At 43.4% G+C, this 18,531-nt stretch overlaps 1 protein-coding gene across 1 annotated transcript in view; it reads left to right on the top strand.

The window, feature by feature from the left end:
* Nucleotides 1–4,217, top strand: part of sestd1 (SEC14 and spectrin domains 1) — a 188,165-nt gene extending 183,948 nt beyond the window's left edge. Inside the window, 2 exon segments of the mRNA XM_085985980.1 lie at nucleotides 1,273–1,406; nucleotides 3,166–4,217. Coding sequence (XP_085842106.1) covers nucleotides 1,273–1,406; nucleotides 3,166–3,289 — 258 coding nt within the window. The 3' untranslated portion in view covers nucleotides 3,290–4,217.
* Nucleotides 4,218–18,531: the final 14,314 nt, after the last annotated feature.

Consider the following 18,531-nt stretch of genomic DNA (forward strand, 5'->3'; position numbering starts at 1 on the left):
GAAAGGGTCACTGGGTGCCAATCAGGAATGGGAAGCCTGGATGATTAGTTTTTTCCTCTCTTGACCTGAGGGACTGAGGTCAGTTGTAGTGCCAGACAGGCATCAAGGTTGAGATTAGCTAATTTATCATAGACCACAGTTTGCAACAGGAATCTTCCTGATATGTATAAGTCAGTACCATATCACGCACAACAATTGCCTACTCAGCCATTGTAGGAACACTTTGTCCAAATTATTTGTTGTGTAAAAGAGGAACTTCCAGTTCCTAGTAGCTCCTATTATACTGAAGTGCTTGCTTCTGAGTAAGTGTCAGTAACTATTTTTTACGGTTATTGTCAAATAATCCTAGTTCCAGTTCCCCTGTGTGGAACCCTGTATTCAACTATGTTGTTGAAGCAGATGCACTGGAGTGCTATAGGATAGCATGTTCACTCCATTATATTGTTGTGATGGAATCTATCTGTTAAAGGACTGATGGTGGCTTATGTGTGTGCATTTGTTTCCAGTCTCCATTGAGTATTTACTAAAAGAGCCAACATTCTGCAGAGACTGGGGAAAAGTACTGCTAATTGGTCTCTAAACCTACCAATCCCACTTACATCCATGCAGCATGTTCACTCTTCCATATTAAATGAATGTAATTAGAATTATTTTAACAATTAATTGTTCAGAAAACTTAGCTGCTACTTACCTAGGGTTAAGAACTTACAATTTGTCACATTTAACCCTAAAAAAGTTTTTATTTTTTAGGTTAAAATATTAGCCAAAATGGTTAGTCTTTGCATAATGTAATGGCTTAAATAAAATAACCTTTCAACATCGAGAGTTTTCATATCACAGAATGCTTAATTTTTATTCAATATTTATATGATCAGATATTAAAATTATGTTTGCTTAGTTTTGATTTGTTTTTAAAGGATCATGTAGTCGCATAACTGTTTTCATATGTATAGCTGCAATAAATGTGTTTAATTTTAAATTTTCTATTTTGCTTCATGCCTGTATTTTAGCAAGTAGATGAAAAATTGAGTGATCTCCACAGTAAAATAGTATTGCAGTACTTTGTAAACCACATTATGTATTTTCAGTCAAACTTATACTTCAATGTGCCACCTATTCTTTAGGCAACTTGATACCTAAAATCTAATATTCTAACTCGTACTTCACAACTGCATATGTATGTTTCTTAAATAGAAATGACTGGAATTTTATTCAGAGCATGGTTATACAACTACCTTTTTGTTTTACAATTTATTACCATTTTTCCTTCAGATACTGAAGGATAACTCTCAATTAGAGGAGCAGACTGAAGCCTGGAAGGAGTTTCTAGAAAAATTTGATGAAGTTGAAGCCACTGGAAAATCACTATTAGACAGACTAACAGTGCCTGTAATTTATCCAGATGGGTAAGATTTACATTGTTGACATATATCTGCACTGCATCCTTCCAGCTAACATTAATGCATGGCATAGTGTGGGGTAAATAGATTAATTTTTCTGATCCTCATTGCTTTTTCAAGTGAAAACAATTTTCATTCAGATAGTGTCTATAATATAGAAAACATTCCAAGGCTCTGTACAGCAAAGGGATGGGGAAAATAGATTAAAGGAATAAACAAATTAATTATATGTAATGATGGAAGAGCTAGGAGAGGTGGCTGAAAGTTTGGTTACAAAGTGCAGAGGCAGAGGGGTTTAGGGAGAATATTCCAGAGAGTAAGGCCAAGGCAGCTGAAGGCTCTGCCACCAATGTTGGGAGGAAGGAATGGAAAAAAAGGCCAGAATTGGAGGACTGAAGGGTGTAGATAAGGATATAAAGCACGTTGCAGAGACAAGGTAGACATTTGAAGAAGAGGATTTTAAATTCAATATATTCGGGGTGAGGGAACAAGCGTAGTTCATCGAGGACAGGGGTGATGGGCAAATACGATTGACTGCAGGACAGGATACATGGCGAGAAGCTGCGTTTTCAACAAGTTAAGACTTTATGGAGGTTGACGAGACGGATATCGGAGAAATATCTCAGATGACAAAAGCATGAATAGGGGTTTTGGCGGTAGGGTGTGAGTTAGGGGCAGAGATGGGCAATGTTAAGGAGGTGGAAGTAATCCGTTTTGGTGGTAAGATGTGGCTATGGTATCTGACTTTAATAGTGTATGCTATGGGGAACTTGTTGGCACAGTGGATCAACATACTCTCATTTGCCCTTTGGGACATAGGTTTGAGCCAGGTTAAGACCAATAGTCTGAAAGTCTTCAGGCAACTGTAAGGGTCTGGTGTGAAATGAGTTGGCAGCCTCCATGCAGTTCCGACTGTGTGTAGACCCAGACTGCAAAAGTGGTACAGTTTACAGTGTCACCCAGAGATCATAATGATAACTGGTGTGAAAATTAGAAAAGACAACAGTTTTTTCTGAAGCTGTGATTAAGGGATATTATTTGGGCAGTGTAGATACTGTTTTCCTTTCTATCTGATCCATGCTATAACTGTTCTTGGGAGTACTTGATGCTGACATTGGGTAACAGAAACATTAAAAAAAGTGCTCTAGTCTTCAGCACTAGCATTCCTCACTTTGAGCACAAAGCTCATCAAATAGTATAAGTTGTGCATCTGTCTGAAGAATCATTTGCCACCTAAATAGGATAAGATCCAGCAAATTTTAGCAAAACTTCAAAAGTGCTTTCTTCTTAAGGTAGTTAATTTATGTAGTCTGTGCACTAACCTGCAGCACCATAAAGTTACAAGATGCATGTTTGCACCTCTGTTTCCCCACAGAGTTCTTTTATAGGCAGTTTGGAGAGGATGGACAGTAATCAGATGCATTCTCTACAAGGAGTGATGAAATGGTAGAGGGTGAATTAACTTGCAACTTACCTCCTAGTTTATTTCAAATGGATTAATTAATTTGTTAAATGAGTTGGCAGCCTCCATGCCGTTCCTACTGTGTGTAGACCCAGACTGCAAAAGTGCTTTGTTAAGATAACAGATGGGGAAATTTCATAATGCGTTCATTATTAATATTGCACAGCATGATTTCAATCACTCAGAATTGAAATAGAAAAGTAATCCATTCCCCACAAAAAATATCCCAGCTTTTTTCATTTTTTGCATTTCAGTAATTCTGCTTTTCCACATGTAAATGTGTTATCAATATTAATTTTCCAGAACTGAACAATACTTTGGAAGTCCAAGTGACATGGCCTCTACAGCAGAACATATTCGAGAAAAGATGCGATTGGTTAGCCAAAAGAAGCCTCAACCTCTAGAACCAATCCCTCAAGACAGTTAATGGATCAGTCCTTTATCGTATGACCAATAGCAAGCCTGGAGTCACCTACTCAGCGCAACATTCAGACACTAAAAAATTTTTTGCTGTATAATAACACCATTTTACATTGGAAAATGGGTCCACAGTCCAGGTGTGCATAATATGTGAAACTTTGATAATGGACCTTGAAGCAATTTTTGCACATAATGTGCATTGTTATACATTTAAAAATAGGCCCGATAACCCTGATGTGCATTATATGTCTAGAATTATGGTACAAATATAACCTGCAGTTGAGGGACACAAAGACCCCATTCCATGCATATTCTGCACAGCTTACATTTGAATACAGGCCATTGTCAGCTTTGACTGTAGAAGCCATATTGACTAATTAATGTTGCTGCAATGACATTAAGATCTGACGATAACACAAGAGTGGAATATAAAGCATTGCACTGAACTGAATTCCTACCCCTCGAGCTTTACAGTCCTGTCAACTATTAAGTTTAGTGGTTGGCACAAAAGCTTAATGGTGCTACAAAATCTTTTAGAATGTCCATGCACTAAGCAGTCCCTTTTACTGTTCTTAGACAGGTGCTGTGGTACTTTTAGGCTTTTAATATATCTGTTAGTAGATGTTGATAAAATGTTTCCTGTACAATTATGTCTTAATTTCTGATAATTTTTTTTAAGTTGCTGCTTTACTTTGTGCCAATATGAAATGTACACTTAAATGCCTTTGATGTGTTTTTTGTTTTGTTTTTCAATACCTAGTTTGTTTTACATATTATACTAATTACATATTAAATGATACTTGTGAATAAGGAGCTTTAAAAATACAGATAAATTACTGTATTTGCTTTGACAACCCAGCATTTCAAGCAGCAATTTTGCATTGGAAAGTCATGGTTCTTGTCCTTGCAAAATAAAATGCAACATGTACACTGTGTATCACTGGTGTTTGTCTCCTTCGTACTGTTATGAAAAGGATTATTTTAACTTGAAAAACCTGGGTAGGAGCCATGGTTCACAAGGTTCAAAAGAGATGACTTGATAATTCAAGAAGTAATAAGTGATGTCAAGCTTGGGTTTAAATCTTTTGGATAACAGGAGGAAGGAAAGACTGAAGGAGGTAAGAATGAATTAGAACAGGAAACAGTATCGTGAGTTTTGATTTCAATATAACGAGAATGTAGAGAAGAGGAAAACTAGGACAGCTGACCTCTGATTTGAGGTCAGAGGTCATTTGGGTAAATAGACTGAGAAGTTGGATGCTGTGAGTACGCAGGAGAGCAAGATCGGTAGAAAGCAGTAACGGACATGTGGTCGGAAGCTCATTTCAGGGTGAAATATGACACCAAGGTTGCAAACAGTGTGGTTCAGCCTCAGGCAGATGTTAGAGAGCGATGGAGTCAGTGGCTAGGGAACGGAGTTTGTAGTGGGGACCAAAAATAATGGCTTCAGTCTTCCCAATATTTAGTTGGAGAAAATTTCTGCTCATCCAGAACTGGATGTCTGACAAGCAATCTGACAATTTAGAGAGCATGAAGGGGTCGAGAGAAGAGGTAGTGAGGTAGAGCTGGGTGTCGTCAGCGTACATGTGGAAACTGACGCTGTGTTTTCGGATGATATTGCCAAGGGGCAGCATGTAGATGAGAAATAGGAGGGGGCCAAGGATAGATCCTTGGGGGACACCAGAGGTAACGATGCGGGAGTGGGAAGAGAAGCAATTGCAGGTGATTCTCTGGCTATGATTAGATAGATAAGAATGGAACCAGGCGAGTGCAGTCCCACCCAGCTGGACGACAGTGGAGAGGGGTTGGAGAAGGATGGTATGGTCAACTGTGTCAAAGGCTGCAGACAAGTCAAGAAGGATGAGGAGGGATAGTTTACCTTTGTCACAGTCACAATAGATGTCATATATAATAAAAGTTGATTTCTATTTCCACAGTCCAGCATATACAAGCCATACTACTCCTCTCTGACATGTAGTGACATAAACCCTATATAATGGCAGTTCAAATCACAAGGTATTTGTCCACATCATATGTTTTCAGACTACTTTGGTAGACTACCAGTCTTTTTTGGATTATGCCCCCGTGAAGTGCCTTGGGATGTTTTTCTATATTAAAGGTGCTATATAAATATATAAGTTAATGTTCTATCGCTTCAATAATTCACAAGCTTTATTGAGTTTTTTGAAAATATCAATGGCCTAGAAATTCAGAACAATCCCTGCGGCTGAATAGATAGGCCTGAGACGCACGTAATATTGGGCTTTGGGTCTCATTATCATCGAACCGGTGAGCTATGGACCCCTAATGGGCAGCCCTAGGCAACACGCCGGAGAAAACAACTTGAAGATTGGGCTGCTATAACACCAACAGCTGTCTTCAGGTAAGTCCTTAAAAGTAATTGGGAGAGGGGAGTGATCGGCAGAGGTGGGGGCGATCAGGAGGGTGAGTAGCACTTTCTTCAAACTAATAGTGAGAGTAGTGCTGGATTGTGTGCTAACTCCCTTGTGAATAGGCCCACCAAGCATAGGCCTGTTCATGGTCATCGTGATCTCTGGAACACAGTCTAGAATGGTGGAGCATGATCAAAATTTATATAGATGGGTGCCCTTTTGGAAACAACCCATTCAGCATTCATGCAGTAAGAAACTTGTATGGGGTCTAGTATGCAGGATGTATGACTTTGAAGTGGCCGTTGTGCATTTTACTTGTGGTGGTGGTGTTGAGGGTATCTGGAGACAGACATGGAAAAATAGAAGCAGGAGTAGGCCATTCGGCCCTTCAAGCCTGCTCCACCATTCAATATGATCATGGCTGATCCTCTATCTCGATACCATATTCCCGCCCTCTCTCCATACCCCTTGATGCCTTTTGTGTCTAGAAATCTATCTACTTCTTAAATATATTCCACAGCTGTCTGTAGAGAATTCCACAGGTTCACCACCCTCTGAGTGAAGAAATTTCTCCTCATCTGAGTCCTAAATGTCCTACCCCGTATCCTGAGACTGTCACCCCTCATTCTAGACCCCCCAGCCAGGGGAAACATCCTCCCTGCATTCAGTCTGTCTAGCCCTGTCAGAATTTTATACGTTTCCATGAGATCCCCCCTCATTCTTCTAAACTCTAGTGAATACAGGCCTAGTCGACCTAATCTCTCCTTATACGACAGTCCTGCCATCCCAGAAATCAGTCTGGTGAACCTTCGCTGCACTCCCTCTATGGCAAGTATATCCTTTCTTAGGTAAGGAGACCAAAACTGCACACACTACTCCAGGTGTGGTCTCACCAAGGCCCTGTATAACTAGTAAGACATCCTTGCTCCTGTACTGAAATCCTCTTGCAATGCAGGCCAACATACCATTTGCCTTCCTAACTGCTTGCTGCACCTGCATGTTTGCTTTCAGTGACTGGTGTACAAGGACACCCAGGCCCTTTGTACATCAGCATTTCCCAATCTATCACTATTTAAATAATACTCTGCCTTTCTGTTTTTCCTACCAAAGTGGATAACTTCACATTTATCCACATTATACTGCATCTGCCATGTATTTGCCCACTCACTCAATTTGTCTAAATCGCCTTGAAGCCTCTTTGCATCCTCCCCACAACTCACAATCCCACCTAGTTTTGTGTCGTCAGCAAACTTGGAAATATTACATTTGGTTTCCTCATCCAAATCATTAATATATATTGTGAATAGCTGGGGCCCAAGCACTGATTCCTGCGGTACCCCACTAGTCACTGCCTGCCACCCTGAAAAAGACCCATTTATTCCTACTCTCTGTTTCCTGTTTGTTAACCAATTTTCAGTCCATGCCAGTATATTACCCCCAATCCCATGTGCTTTAATTTTGCACACTAACCTCTTATGTGGGACTTTATCAAAGGCCTTCTGAAAATCCAAATACACCACATTCACTGGTTCTCCCTTGTCTATTCTACCAGTTACATCCTCAAAAAAAACTCCAGTAGGTTTGTCAAACATGATTTCCCTTTCATAAATCCATGTTGACTTTGTCTAATCCCATTGATATTTTCTAAGTGTCCTGTTGTCACTTCCTTTATAATAGACTCTAGCATTTTCCCTACTACTGATGTTAGGCTAACCAGTCTGTAGTTCCGTTTTCTCTCTCTTTTAAATAGTGGGGTTACATTTGCCACCCTTCAATCTGCAGGAACTGTTCCATAATCTATAAAAATTGACCAATCCACTATTTCCATGGCTACCTCTTTTAGTACTCTGGGATGTAGATTATCAGGCCCTGGGGATTTATCTGCTTAATTAATTAATTTCTCCAGCACACTTTTTTTACTAATACTAATTTCCTTTAATTCTTCCTTCTCCCTAGACCCTTGGGGGAGGGGGCTGAAATTAGGTTGTTTGCGCCAACAGGGCGCAAAGCAACTAGCGCCTGGGCGCGGCTCCTCCCACGAAATTCAGCAGGAGGTTAGCGGCGGCGCTAACTGGTAGCATCCCGTGGCATTGTGCCACCAGTGATGACGTCATCGGCATGCGCAGTGCCCCGCTCGCACCCCGGCCGCGATCTTCGGGAGTGCCCCCTGACTTACCGCTGAACGATATGTCCGATGGGGTCGGGGTCCTACCTGCGGCCGGGGTGGTGCAATTTAAGGGCGAGATGCGGGGCGGCCATTTTTGTTGCTGGTCGCCTGCCAGCAGCTGCCTGCGCTCCCATCTCTGGCTTCCTGAACAACCCCCCTCACCCCCCTTGCGGAGTGCCGGCTGTGTTTCAAGAGCCCGGCACTTCTCTTGAGTGCCGGGCTCTTTTGCCGGCACTCCCGATCCCCGGGGACCCAGCTGGGCCCTGGGTCGTGTTGCGCAAGACCCCTCCCCTTTAAGAAGCGGAGGAAGGCCTACAATATCGCGGCACGTAGCGCTGCGATATTGACTCGCAGCGCCCCAAGAGGGATGCAGAGCACTTCCCTCTTGGGGCGCAATCACTCAATTTTCGGCACGGGGCACTAACTACTCAATTTATAGCCCCTAGCATTTCTGGGAAGTTATTTGTGTCCTCTTCTGTGAAAACAGAACCAAAGTACTTGTTTAATTGCTCAGCCATTTCCTTGTTCCCCATTATAAATTCTCCCATTTCTGACTAAGGGACCTACATTTGTCTTCTCTAATCTTTTTCTTTTTACATACTTGTAGAAGCTTTTACAATCTGCTTTTATGTTCCTTGCAAGTTTACTCTCACTCTATTTTTCCCCTCTTAATCAATCTCTTGGTCCTTTTTTGCTGAACTCTAAACTGCTCCCAATCCTCAGGCTTGCTACTTTTTCTGGCAACTTTATATGTCTCCTCTTTGGATCTAATACTATCCTTAATTTCTTTTGTTAGCCATGGTTGGGCCGCTTTTCCTTTTGTGTTTTTGCACCAGAAAGGTATGTATAACTGTTGCTTTCAGACTTTCAGCAACATTAGAGCAAAATGATTAGAGACAACTGAAGATCAGATGTTGCAGAGACGACAGTCTGTCATGTTTACGTTGTAACATATAACAAGTTCAGGCAGGAGAAATCCTTTGGTCAATCTAGCCCACCTATACACAGTATTACCTCCAGACTCAACTATTCCAATGCTCTCCCGGCTGCCCCTCCCATCTACCACCCTCCATAAACTTGAGCTCATCTAAAGCTCTGCTACCCGTATTCTGACCCGCACCAAGTCCCGCTCACCCACCACCCATGTGCTCGTTGACCTACATTGGCTCCTGGTCCACCAACACCTCGGTTCTAAAATTATCATTCTCATGTTCAAATCACTCCATGGGCTTGCCCCATCTGTAACTTCCCCCAGCTGTACAACCATCCAAGAATTTTGCGTTCCTTCAATTCTGGACTCTTGTGCATCCCCCATTCCCTTCGTCCCACCATTGGCATCCATGCCTTCAACTGTCTAGTCCCTAAGCTTTGGATTTCCCTCCCTAAACCTTACTTGTATCTCCACCTCTCCTCAAATCTTAACTCTTTGACCCAGGTTTCAGTCACCTGTCCTAATAACTCCTCCTTTGGCTTGGTGTCGATTTTTGTCTGATTATGCTCCTGTGAAGCCCCTTGAAGCATTTTTCTATGTTCAAGGCGCTATATAAATACAAGTTGTTATTTCCTTGGTGCATTTGTAATAACCCTGTATCCCATTCTCACATCTTAAAAGCTAAATATAGTGTAGATTCTTATCAGGAATTTGCAGTTTGCCAGTGTTGTGAAAATGTCTTCTTTGACTTTCTGGGAGAGCAGTCTATATTTTACTATACAGAGGAAAATATGAAATATATATTTGGTTGTTTGGCTTCCCTAAACTATAACTTTTTAAGTAGTGTGACTTTGGGTTGCTTTTCTTCGCTATGCCTCCAATTACATGAGCTAGACAACGGGAAGCTTCTCACCCTATTTACAATACAATGCCAGTGGCAGGCATTAATCAGGCCAAGTTGCTTAAATTGTTAATTAATCAGATCAGGGATGGAGCGCTAAGAGGCAGTCTTTCACATCCTGTCTATTTCTAAACACGTAATTGTTTAAAAACTTGATTACCAGAAAGATTGCAAACCATTTGCTGTAATCGTTTCTTTTAAAAAAGGATGGGAGTCCTGTTTACCAGGTTCATTGCTCTGCTTTGTCATGTAGATGGTGAATTGCCTGAGTCTGGTAAAGAAAGACTCAACTGAGGATTCCTCTCTACTATGGTTGACACGGCCCTTGACCGAGTCCGTTCTATTTCCCACACTTCTGCTCTCACCCCTTCCCCTCCTTCCCGGAACCACGATAGGGTTCCCCTTGTCCTCACCTTTCACCTCACCAGCCTCCACATTCAACGGATCATCCTCTGCCATTTCAGCCACCTCCAGCGTGATCCCACCACCAAACACATCTTCCCCTCACCTTCCCTTTCAGCATTCCAAAGGGACCACTCCCTCCGCGACGCCCTGGTCCACTCCTCTATCACCCCCAACACCCCTTCCCCTTCGCCCGGCACCTTCCCGTGCAAGCGCAAGAGATGCATGCAGCACATGCCCTTTTACCTGCACCCCTCCCACTGTCCAGGGCCCCAAACACTCCTTCCAGGTGAAACAGCGATTTACTTGTAGTACTTGCAATTTAGTATTCTGTATTCGCTGCTCACGATGCGGTCTCTACATTGGGGAGACCAAATGCAGATTGGGTGACCGGTTTGCGGAACACCTTTTTGCCCGTAAGGGTGACCCCGAGCTTCTGGTCGCCTGTCACTTTAATTCTCCGCTCCACTCCCACTCAGACCTCACCGTCCTCGGCCTCTTGCACTGTTCCAATGAAGCTCAACGTAAGCTCAAGGAACAGCACCTCATCTTTCGATTAGGCACTTTACAGCCTTGTGGACTCAACATAGAGTTCAACAATTTCAGAGCATAACCTCTGCCCCTATTTTTTTTTCCATTTATTTTATTATATATTTTTTTTCTCTCTCCCACATGGCAGCTGTCTTTCATTCTGCCATTTACACTTCATCTAGAGCCATCTTTTGTTTCTTAACTTGCCCCATTACCATCTCCCTTTGCTTTGCAGTATCTCTTAATCTCTCCTGCCTTCCATCCTATCACAGACCTTTCCTTTTTGTTCTTTCCTCTCCTCCCCCCCCCTTTCCTGTCCCTGCACTTGCTTAAAAACCTGTTCGATCTCCAGCTTTTTCCAGTTCTGATGAAGGGTCATCGACCTGAAACGTTAACTCTGTTTCTCTCTCCACAGATGCTGCCTGACCTGCTGAGTAGTTCCAGCATTTTCTGTTTTTATTAAAGAAAGACTTGCATTTATATAGTGCCTTTCACAACCACCGAACGTCTCAAAGTGCTTTACAGCCAATGAAGTACTTTTTGAAGTGGAGTCAATGTTGTAATGTGGGAAACGCAGCAGCCAATTTGCACACAGCAAACTCCCACAAACAGCAATGTGATAATGACCAGATAATCTGTTTTTGTTATGTTGGTTGAGGGATAAATATTGGCCAGGACACCAGGGATAACTCCCCTGCTCTTCTTCAAAATATTGCCATAGGATCTTTTACGTCCACCGGAGAGAGCAGATGGGGCCTCGGTTTAACGTCTCATCTGAAAGACGGCACCCCTGACAGTACAGCACTCCCTCAGCACTGGTACCCAAGAGTTCATCCTGATACCTGTCGAGCATAATTTGATTATTGGAGCGTGGGTTTCCTCCGGGTGCTCCGGTTTCCTCCCACAGTCCAAAGATGTGCAGGTTAGGTTGATTGGCCATGACAAAAATTGGCCCTTAGTGTTAGGGGGGGATTAAATACGTGGGGTTACAGGGATAGGGCTTGTGTGGGATGGCTGTCAGTGTAGGGACCGGGTGCTAGGGTTTGGATGATCAGCCATGATCTCGTTGAATGGCGGAGCAGGCTCGAAGGGCCGAATGGCCTACTCCTGCTCCTATCTTCTATGTTTCTATGACCCGGCACTCTAAGAAGTCATGTTATGCAAATTGTGAATGATATCTGTTTTTCTATTCTACCAGGTGATTCAAAAGGAAGGGAATGATATAATTGGAACTTGTGCCTTGTGTTTCTCAGTTACCTTCTTACTGAACTGCTATAAGGGTTAAAGGCAAGTGAAGGCCTCTTGGGCTATATTCTCACACTAAGGGGGGAATTTTGTCAGCCTTTGGGAAGCGGGTATAGAGGCGGGACTGCCGGAAAAATGGCAGAAACTGGGAGCGGGTACCAACCCCACCCCCAACCTGCCTCCGTGCCATCTTCCTGGGAGGCGAGTCCCTGACTCGCGCAGGGACCCGTCTCCTCGAGACGGGAAGAGGATTACAGCCACTTAACTGCCTGTTAACAGGTAGTTAAGAGGCTTTACCCCCTTTAGGGAAGGAAATAGAACATAAGAAGCAGGAGCAGGCCATTCAGCCCCTTGAGTCTGCTCCGCCATTTAATGAGATCATGGCTGATCCAATTTTGGCCTCAGCTCCACTTTCCTGCCTGTTCCCCATAACCCTTGCCTCCCCTGTTGCTCAAAAATCTGCCCATCTCAGCTTTGAATATATTCAATGACAGCTTCCACAGCTCTCTGGGATAAAGAATTCCAAAGATTCACGATCCCTCTGAGAGAAGAAATTCCTCCTCATCTCCGTCTTAAATGGGTGACCCTTTATTCTGAGACTATGCCCCCTCGTTCTAGATTCCCCCACGAGGGGAAACATCCTCTCAGCATCCGCCCTGTCCAAGCCCCTCAGAATCTTATTGAAACATATAAGATCACCTCTCATTCTTCTAAACTCCAATGAGTATAGGCCCAACCTGCTCAACCTTTCCTCATAAGACAACTCTTCCATCCCAGGAATCAACCTAGTGAACTTTCTCTGAACTGCCTCCAATGCAAGTATATCCCTCCTTAAATAAGGGGATGAAAACTCTATGCAGTACTCTAGGTGTCTCACCAGCGCCCTATAACAAGACTATCCTACTTTTATACTCTATCCCCCTTGCAATAAAGGCCAACATTCCATTTGCCTTCCTAATTACTTGCTGCACCTGCATGTTAACTTTTTGTGTTTCATGTACGTGAACACCGAAATCCCTCTGTACCACCGCATTCTGTAGTCTTTTTCCATTTAAATAATATTTTTCTTTTCTATTCTTCCTTCCAAAGTGGATAACTTCACATTTTCCCACATTATACTCCATCTGCCAAATTCTTGCTCACTCAACCTATCTACAGGAAACTTTGGTTTATCCGGAGGTTGTATGTCCAGAATACTCGATCTAACGGCAAAAATCAGGAGCCGTTTTCTATACGTTTTTTTAGTTCTCGTTCTTTTTTTTTCCCAGTCAGGCACTGCAAGGTCTGTAGCTATAGCAACAGCTTCAGCTAGAGACGCTTGCAGCTGCAGCCGACTCTTTAGAAGCTGTTGCTAAGCAACAGTGTTTGTTGCCAGATATGGAGATGAAAACCTCCGTATGCTTCAACATTAACTTTGTATGTCCGGCAGTTTTGATAGATCGGCAACACGCCGGTCCCGTCAGTGCTGGATATCACAAAGTTTCCTGTATGTCCCTTTGCAGACTCTTTATGTCCTCCTCACAACTTGCTTTCCCACCTATCTTTGTATCGTCTGCAAATTTGGCTACAATAAACTCACTTCCTTCATCCAAGTCATTAATATAGATTGAAAATAGTTGAGGCCCCAGCACTGATCCCTGTGGCACCACTAGTTACAGACTGCCATCCTGAAAATGACCCATTTATCCCATCTCTCTGCTTTCTGTTAGCCAATCTTCTATCCAATCTAATATATTACCCCCAACACCATGAGCTCTTATCTTATGCAGTAACCTTTTGTGTGGTACCTTGTCGAATGCCTTTTGGAAATCCAAATACACTACATCTACTGGTTCCCCTTAATCCACCCTGCTCGTTACCTCCTCAAAGAACTCCAATAGATTTGTCAAACACGATTTCCCTTTCATAAAATCATGTTGACTCTGATTGTATTATGATTTTCTAAATGTCCTGCTACTACTTCCTTAATAATGGATTCGAGCATTTTGCCAATGACAGATGTTCGGCTAACTGACCGAAAGTTTCCTGCTTTCTGTCTCCCTCCTTTTTTGAATAAGGGTGTTACATTTGTGGTTTTCCAATCCGCTGGGACTTTTCCAGAGTTGAGGGAATTTTGGAAGATTACAACAAAAGTATCCACTATCTCTGTAGCCACTTCTTTTAAGACCCTAGAATGCAGGCCATCAGGTCATGGGGACTTGTCAGCCTTTAGACCCATAAGTTTGCCTAGCATTTTTTCTCTAGAGATTGTGATTGTTTTAAGTTCTTCCCTTTTGCCCTTTGATTTTCTACTATTACTGAGATGTTTTTAGTGTCCTCTACTGTGAAGACAGATACAAAATATTTGTTCAATGCCTCTGCCATTTCCTTGTTTCCCATTATTATTTCCCCAGTCTCGTCCTCTAAGGGACCAACATTTACTTTAGCTACTCTCTTCCTTTTTATATACTTGTAGAAGCTCTTGCTGTCAATTTTTATATTTCTTGCTAGTTTACTCTCATAAGCTATTTTCTCCCTCTTTATTTTTTTAGTCATCCTTTGCTGGTTTCTAAAATGTTCCCAATCTTCTGGCCTACCACTATTCTAGTATTGTATGCCTTTTTTTTCAATTTGATACCATCCTTAACTTCCTTGGTTAGCCATGGTTGGTTCATCCTTCTCTTCGAGTCTTTCTTTCTCACTGAAATATATCTTTGTTGAGAGTCATGAAATATCTCTAAATGTCTGCCACTGCTTTTCTTTCGTCTTACCTTCTAATCTATTTTCCCTGTCCACTTTAGGCAACTCTCTCCTCAAACCTTTGTAATTGCCTTTATTTAAGTTTAATACTCTTGTTTCAGACCCAAGTTTCTCACCTTCAAAACTGAATGTGGAATTCTATCATGTTATGATCACTCTTCTCTATAGGATCCTTTACTATGAGATCGTTAATTAATCCTGTTTCATTGCACATTACCAGATTTAAAATAGCCTGTTCCCTGGTCAGTTCCACAATGTATTGTTCCAAGAAACTGTCCTGAATACACTCTAGGAACTCCTCCTCAAGGCTGCTTTTGTCAATTTGATTTGTTCAATCTATAAAGATTAAAATCGCCCATGATTATTGCAGTACCTTTCTTACAAACCCCCATTATTTATTGATTTATGCTCTGTCCTATAGTGTAGCTACTGTTAGGGGGCCTATAGACTACTCCCACCAGTGCCTTCTTTCCCTTACTATTACCTCCACCCAAATTGATTCTACATCTGGAACTTCTGAGCCAAGATCATTTCTCACTATTGTACTGATTTCATCTTTATTAACAGAGCTACCCCACCTCCTTTTCCTTTCTGTCTATCCTTCTGAAATGTCAAATACCCCTGAATATTCACATTGCAACCATGTCACTGTGATGGATTAGATCTATCCATTTATTTCTGTTTATGCCGTCAATTCATCTATCTTGTTATGAATGCTGCGTGCAACCAGATAAAGAGCCTTTAATTTTGTCTTTTTATCATTTTTCCCTACTCTGACTGTATTTGCTGGTGCAGTCCTATGTTTGTACGCTCTGTCCCTTCCTGTCACACTCTGGTTTTCATTGCCCATGTCGCTACCCTGCACTATTGCCCTGTTCTTTCTCTTTAACTTTCTAAATTTCCCTTCGCTTGAACCCTCCCCCCCACTATTTAGTTTAAAGCCCTATCTATAGCCCTAGTTATTCGATTCGTCAGGACACTGGTCCCAGCATGGTTCAAGTGAAGGCCGTCCCAACGGAACAGCTCCATCTTTCCCCAGTAATTTAGACCCTGGCTGCTCATACTCCCTCAGCAGAACCTCTTTCTTAGCCTTACCAATGTCGTTGGTTCCTACGTGGGCCATGACAACTGGATCCTTCCCCTCCCACCCCAAGTTCCTCTCCAACCCTGAGGAGATGTCCTTAACCCTGGCACTGGGCAGACAACACAGCCTTCGGGACTCTCGCTCTCGGCTGCAGAGAACAGTATCTATCCCCCTAACTATACTGTCTCCTACCACTACGAAATTCCTTTTTACACCCCCTACTTGAATAGCCCCCTGTAGCACAGTGCCGAGGTCAGTTTGCTCATCCTCCCTGTAGTCCCTGCTCTTGTCCACACAGGTTGCAAGAACCTCGTAACTGTTGGACAAGTGCAAGGGCTGAGGCTCCTCCAATGCTACCTCCTGAATCCCCATACCTGCCTCACTCGCAGTCACACACTCCTATCCCTGACCATGGGCCAAATCTGAAGTATTTAACCTAAGAGGTGTGACTCCTGGAACAAAGTGTCCAGGTAACTTCCTCCCTGATGTATCGCCATGCCTGCAGCTTGGACTCCAGCTCATCAACTCTGAGCCGAAGTTCCTTGAGCTGCAGACACTTACTGCAGATGTAGTCACACTGGTGTCCACCAGCTCCCACATACTACAGCTGCAACACATCACCTGCCCTTCCATCTCTATTGTATTTTATTTAATTAATTACGTCAATATCAATCAATTGTCTATTTATAGTTTGTAATCTAGGTAAACTAGGTAATAACCTTGTTTAATTTATTAAAATAAGTTTAGTTAGTTATAAATTTAGTTATATGCTATCGGTCTTTACTGTAACTTAGCCCTCAGTCCTAAGAGGAAAGAAATACTCAGCACCAATCACCTACCTGCTTACCTGTGACATCACACTTTGATTTTTTTTTTGTTATTGAATGGGAGCCTTGCTGCTGCCCCCCCGCTGGCTCTGCTCTCAGGCCTACTCTCGCCGCGCTCTTTATTCTGCTCCCACTGCCGCTCCGGTTATGCCCAGGTCCGCTGGCTCTGCCGTCCTTACCTGGTCTGCCCTATATGTGACTCCAGACCCACAGCAATGTGGTTGATTCTTAACTGCCCTCTGAAATGGCCCAGCAAGCCACTCAGTTGTAACAAACCGTTACGAAACACAATAATAAGAATAAAACCGGATGGACCACCCGGCATCAACCTTGGCACCGGACACAACAACGGCACACCCAGCCCAGTCGAACCTGCAAAGCCCTCCTCACCAACATCTGGGGGCTTGTGCCAAAATTGGGAGAGCTGTCCCACAGACTAGTCAAGCAATAGCCTGACATAATCATACTCACAGAATCATACCTTTCAGCCAATGTCCCAAACTCCTCCATCACCATCCCTGGGTATGTCCTATCCCAATGGCAGGACAGACCCATCAGGGGTGGCAGCGAAGTGGTATACAGTCGGGAAGGAGTGGCCCTGGGAGTCCTCAACATTGACTCTGGACCCCATGAAGTCTCATGGCTTCAGCTCAAGCATGGGCAAGGAAACCTCCTGCTGATTACCACCTACCACCCTCCCTCAGCTGATGAATCAGTACTCCTCCATGTTGAACACCACTTGGAAGAAGCACTGAGAGTAGCAAGGGCACAGAATTTAATCTGGGTGGGGGACTTCAATGTCCATCACCAAGAGTGGCTCGGTAGCACCACTACTGACTGAGCTGGCTGAGTCCTGAAGGACATAGCTGCCAGTCTGGGCCTGCGACAGGTGGTGAGAGAACCAACACAAGGGAACACACTGACTTGACCTTGTCCTCATCAATCTACCTGTCGCAGACGCATCTGTCCATGACAATATTGGTAGCAGTGACCACCACACAGTCATTGTGGAGACAAAGTCCCGTCTTCACATTGAGGATACCCTCCATCGTGTTGTGTGGCACTACCACTGTGCTAAATGGGAGAGATTCAGAACAGATCTAGCAGCTCAAAACTGGGCATCCATGAGGTGCTGTGAGCCATCAGCAGCAGCAGAACTGTATTCCACCACAATCTGTAACCTCATGGCCCGGCATATCCCTCACTCTACCATTACCATCGAACCAGGGGACCAACCCTGGTTCAATAAGGAGTGTAGAAGTGCATGCCAGGAGCAGCGCCAGGTGCCAACCTGGGGAAGCTGCAACACAGGACTACATGCATGCTAAAAAGCAGAAGCAGCATGCTATAGACAGGGTTAAGTGATCCCACAATCAACAGATCAGATCAAAGCTCTGCAGTCCTGCCACATCCAGTCGTGAATGGTGGTGGCGATTAAACAACTAACAGGAGGAGGAGGCTCCATGAATATTCCCATCCTCAATGATGGTGGAGCCCAGCACATGAGTGCAAAAGACGAGGCTGAAGCGTTTGCAACCATTTTCAGCCAGAAGTGTCAAGTGGATAATCCATATTGGCCTCCTCCTGAGTTCTCCACCATCACAGAAGCCAGTCTTCAAACAATTTGATTCACTTCACGATATCAAGAAACAGCTAAGCGCACTGGATACAGCAAAGGTTATGGGCCCTGACAATATCCCAGCTGTCGTGCTGAAGACTTGTGCTCCAGAACTAGCCGTACCTCTAGCCAGCCTGTTCCAGTACAGCTACAACACTGGCATCTATCCGACAATGTCGAAAACTGCCCAGGTATTTCCTGTCCACAAAAAGCAGGATAAATCCAATCTGGCCAATTACCGCCCCATCAGTCTACTCACAATCATCAGCAAAGTCATGGAAGGTGTCATCGACAGTGCTATCAAGCGGCACTTACTCACCAATAACCTGCTCACTGATGCCCAGTTTGGGTTCCGCCAAGACCACTCGGCTCCTGACCTCATTATAGCCTTCGTCCAAACATGGACAAAGG

This window comes from Somniosus microcephalus, chromosome 4 (assembly GCF_052327205.1).
Source record: "Somniosus microcephalus isolate GS21.2 chromosome 4, FLI_Smic_1.0, whole genome shotgun sequence".
Taxonomy (NCBI): Eukaryota; Metazoa; Chordata; class Chondrichthyes; order Squaliformes; family Somniosidae; genus Somniosus; species Somniosus microcephalus.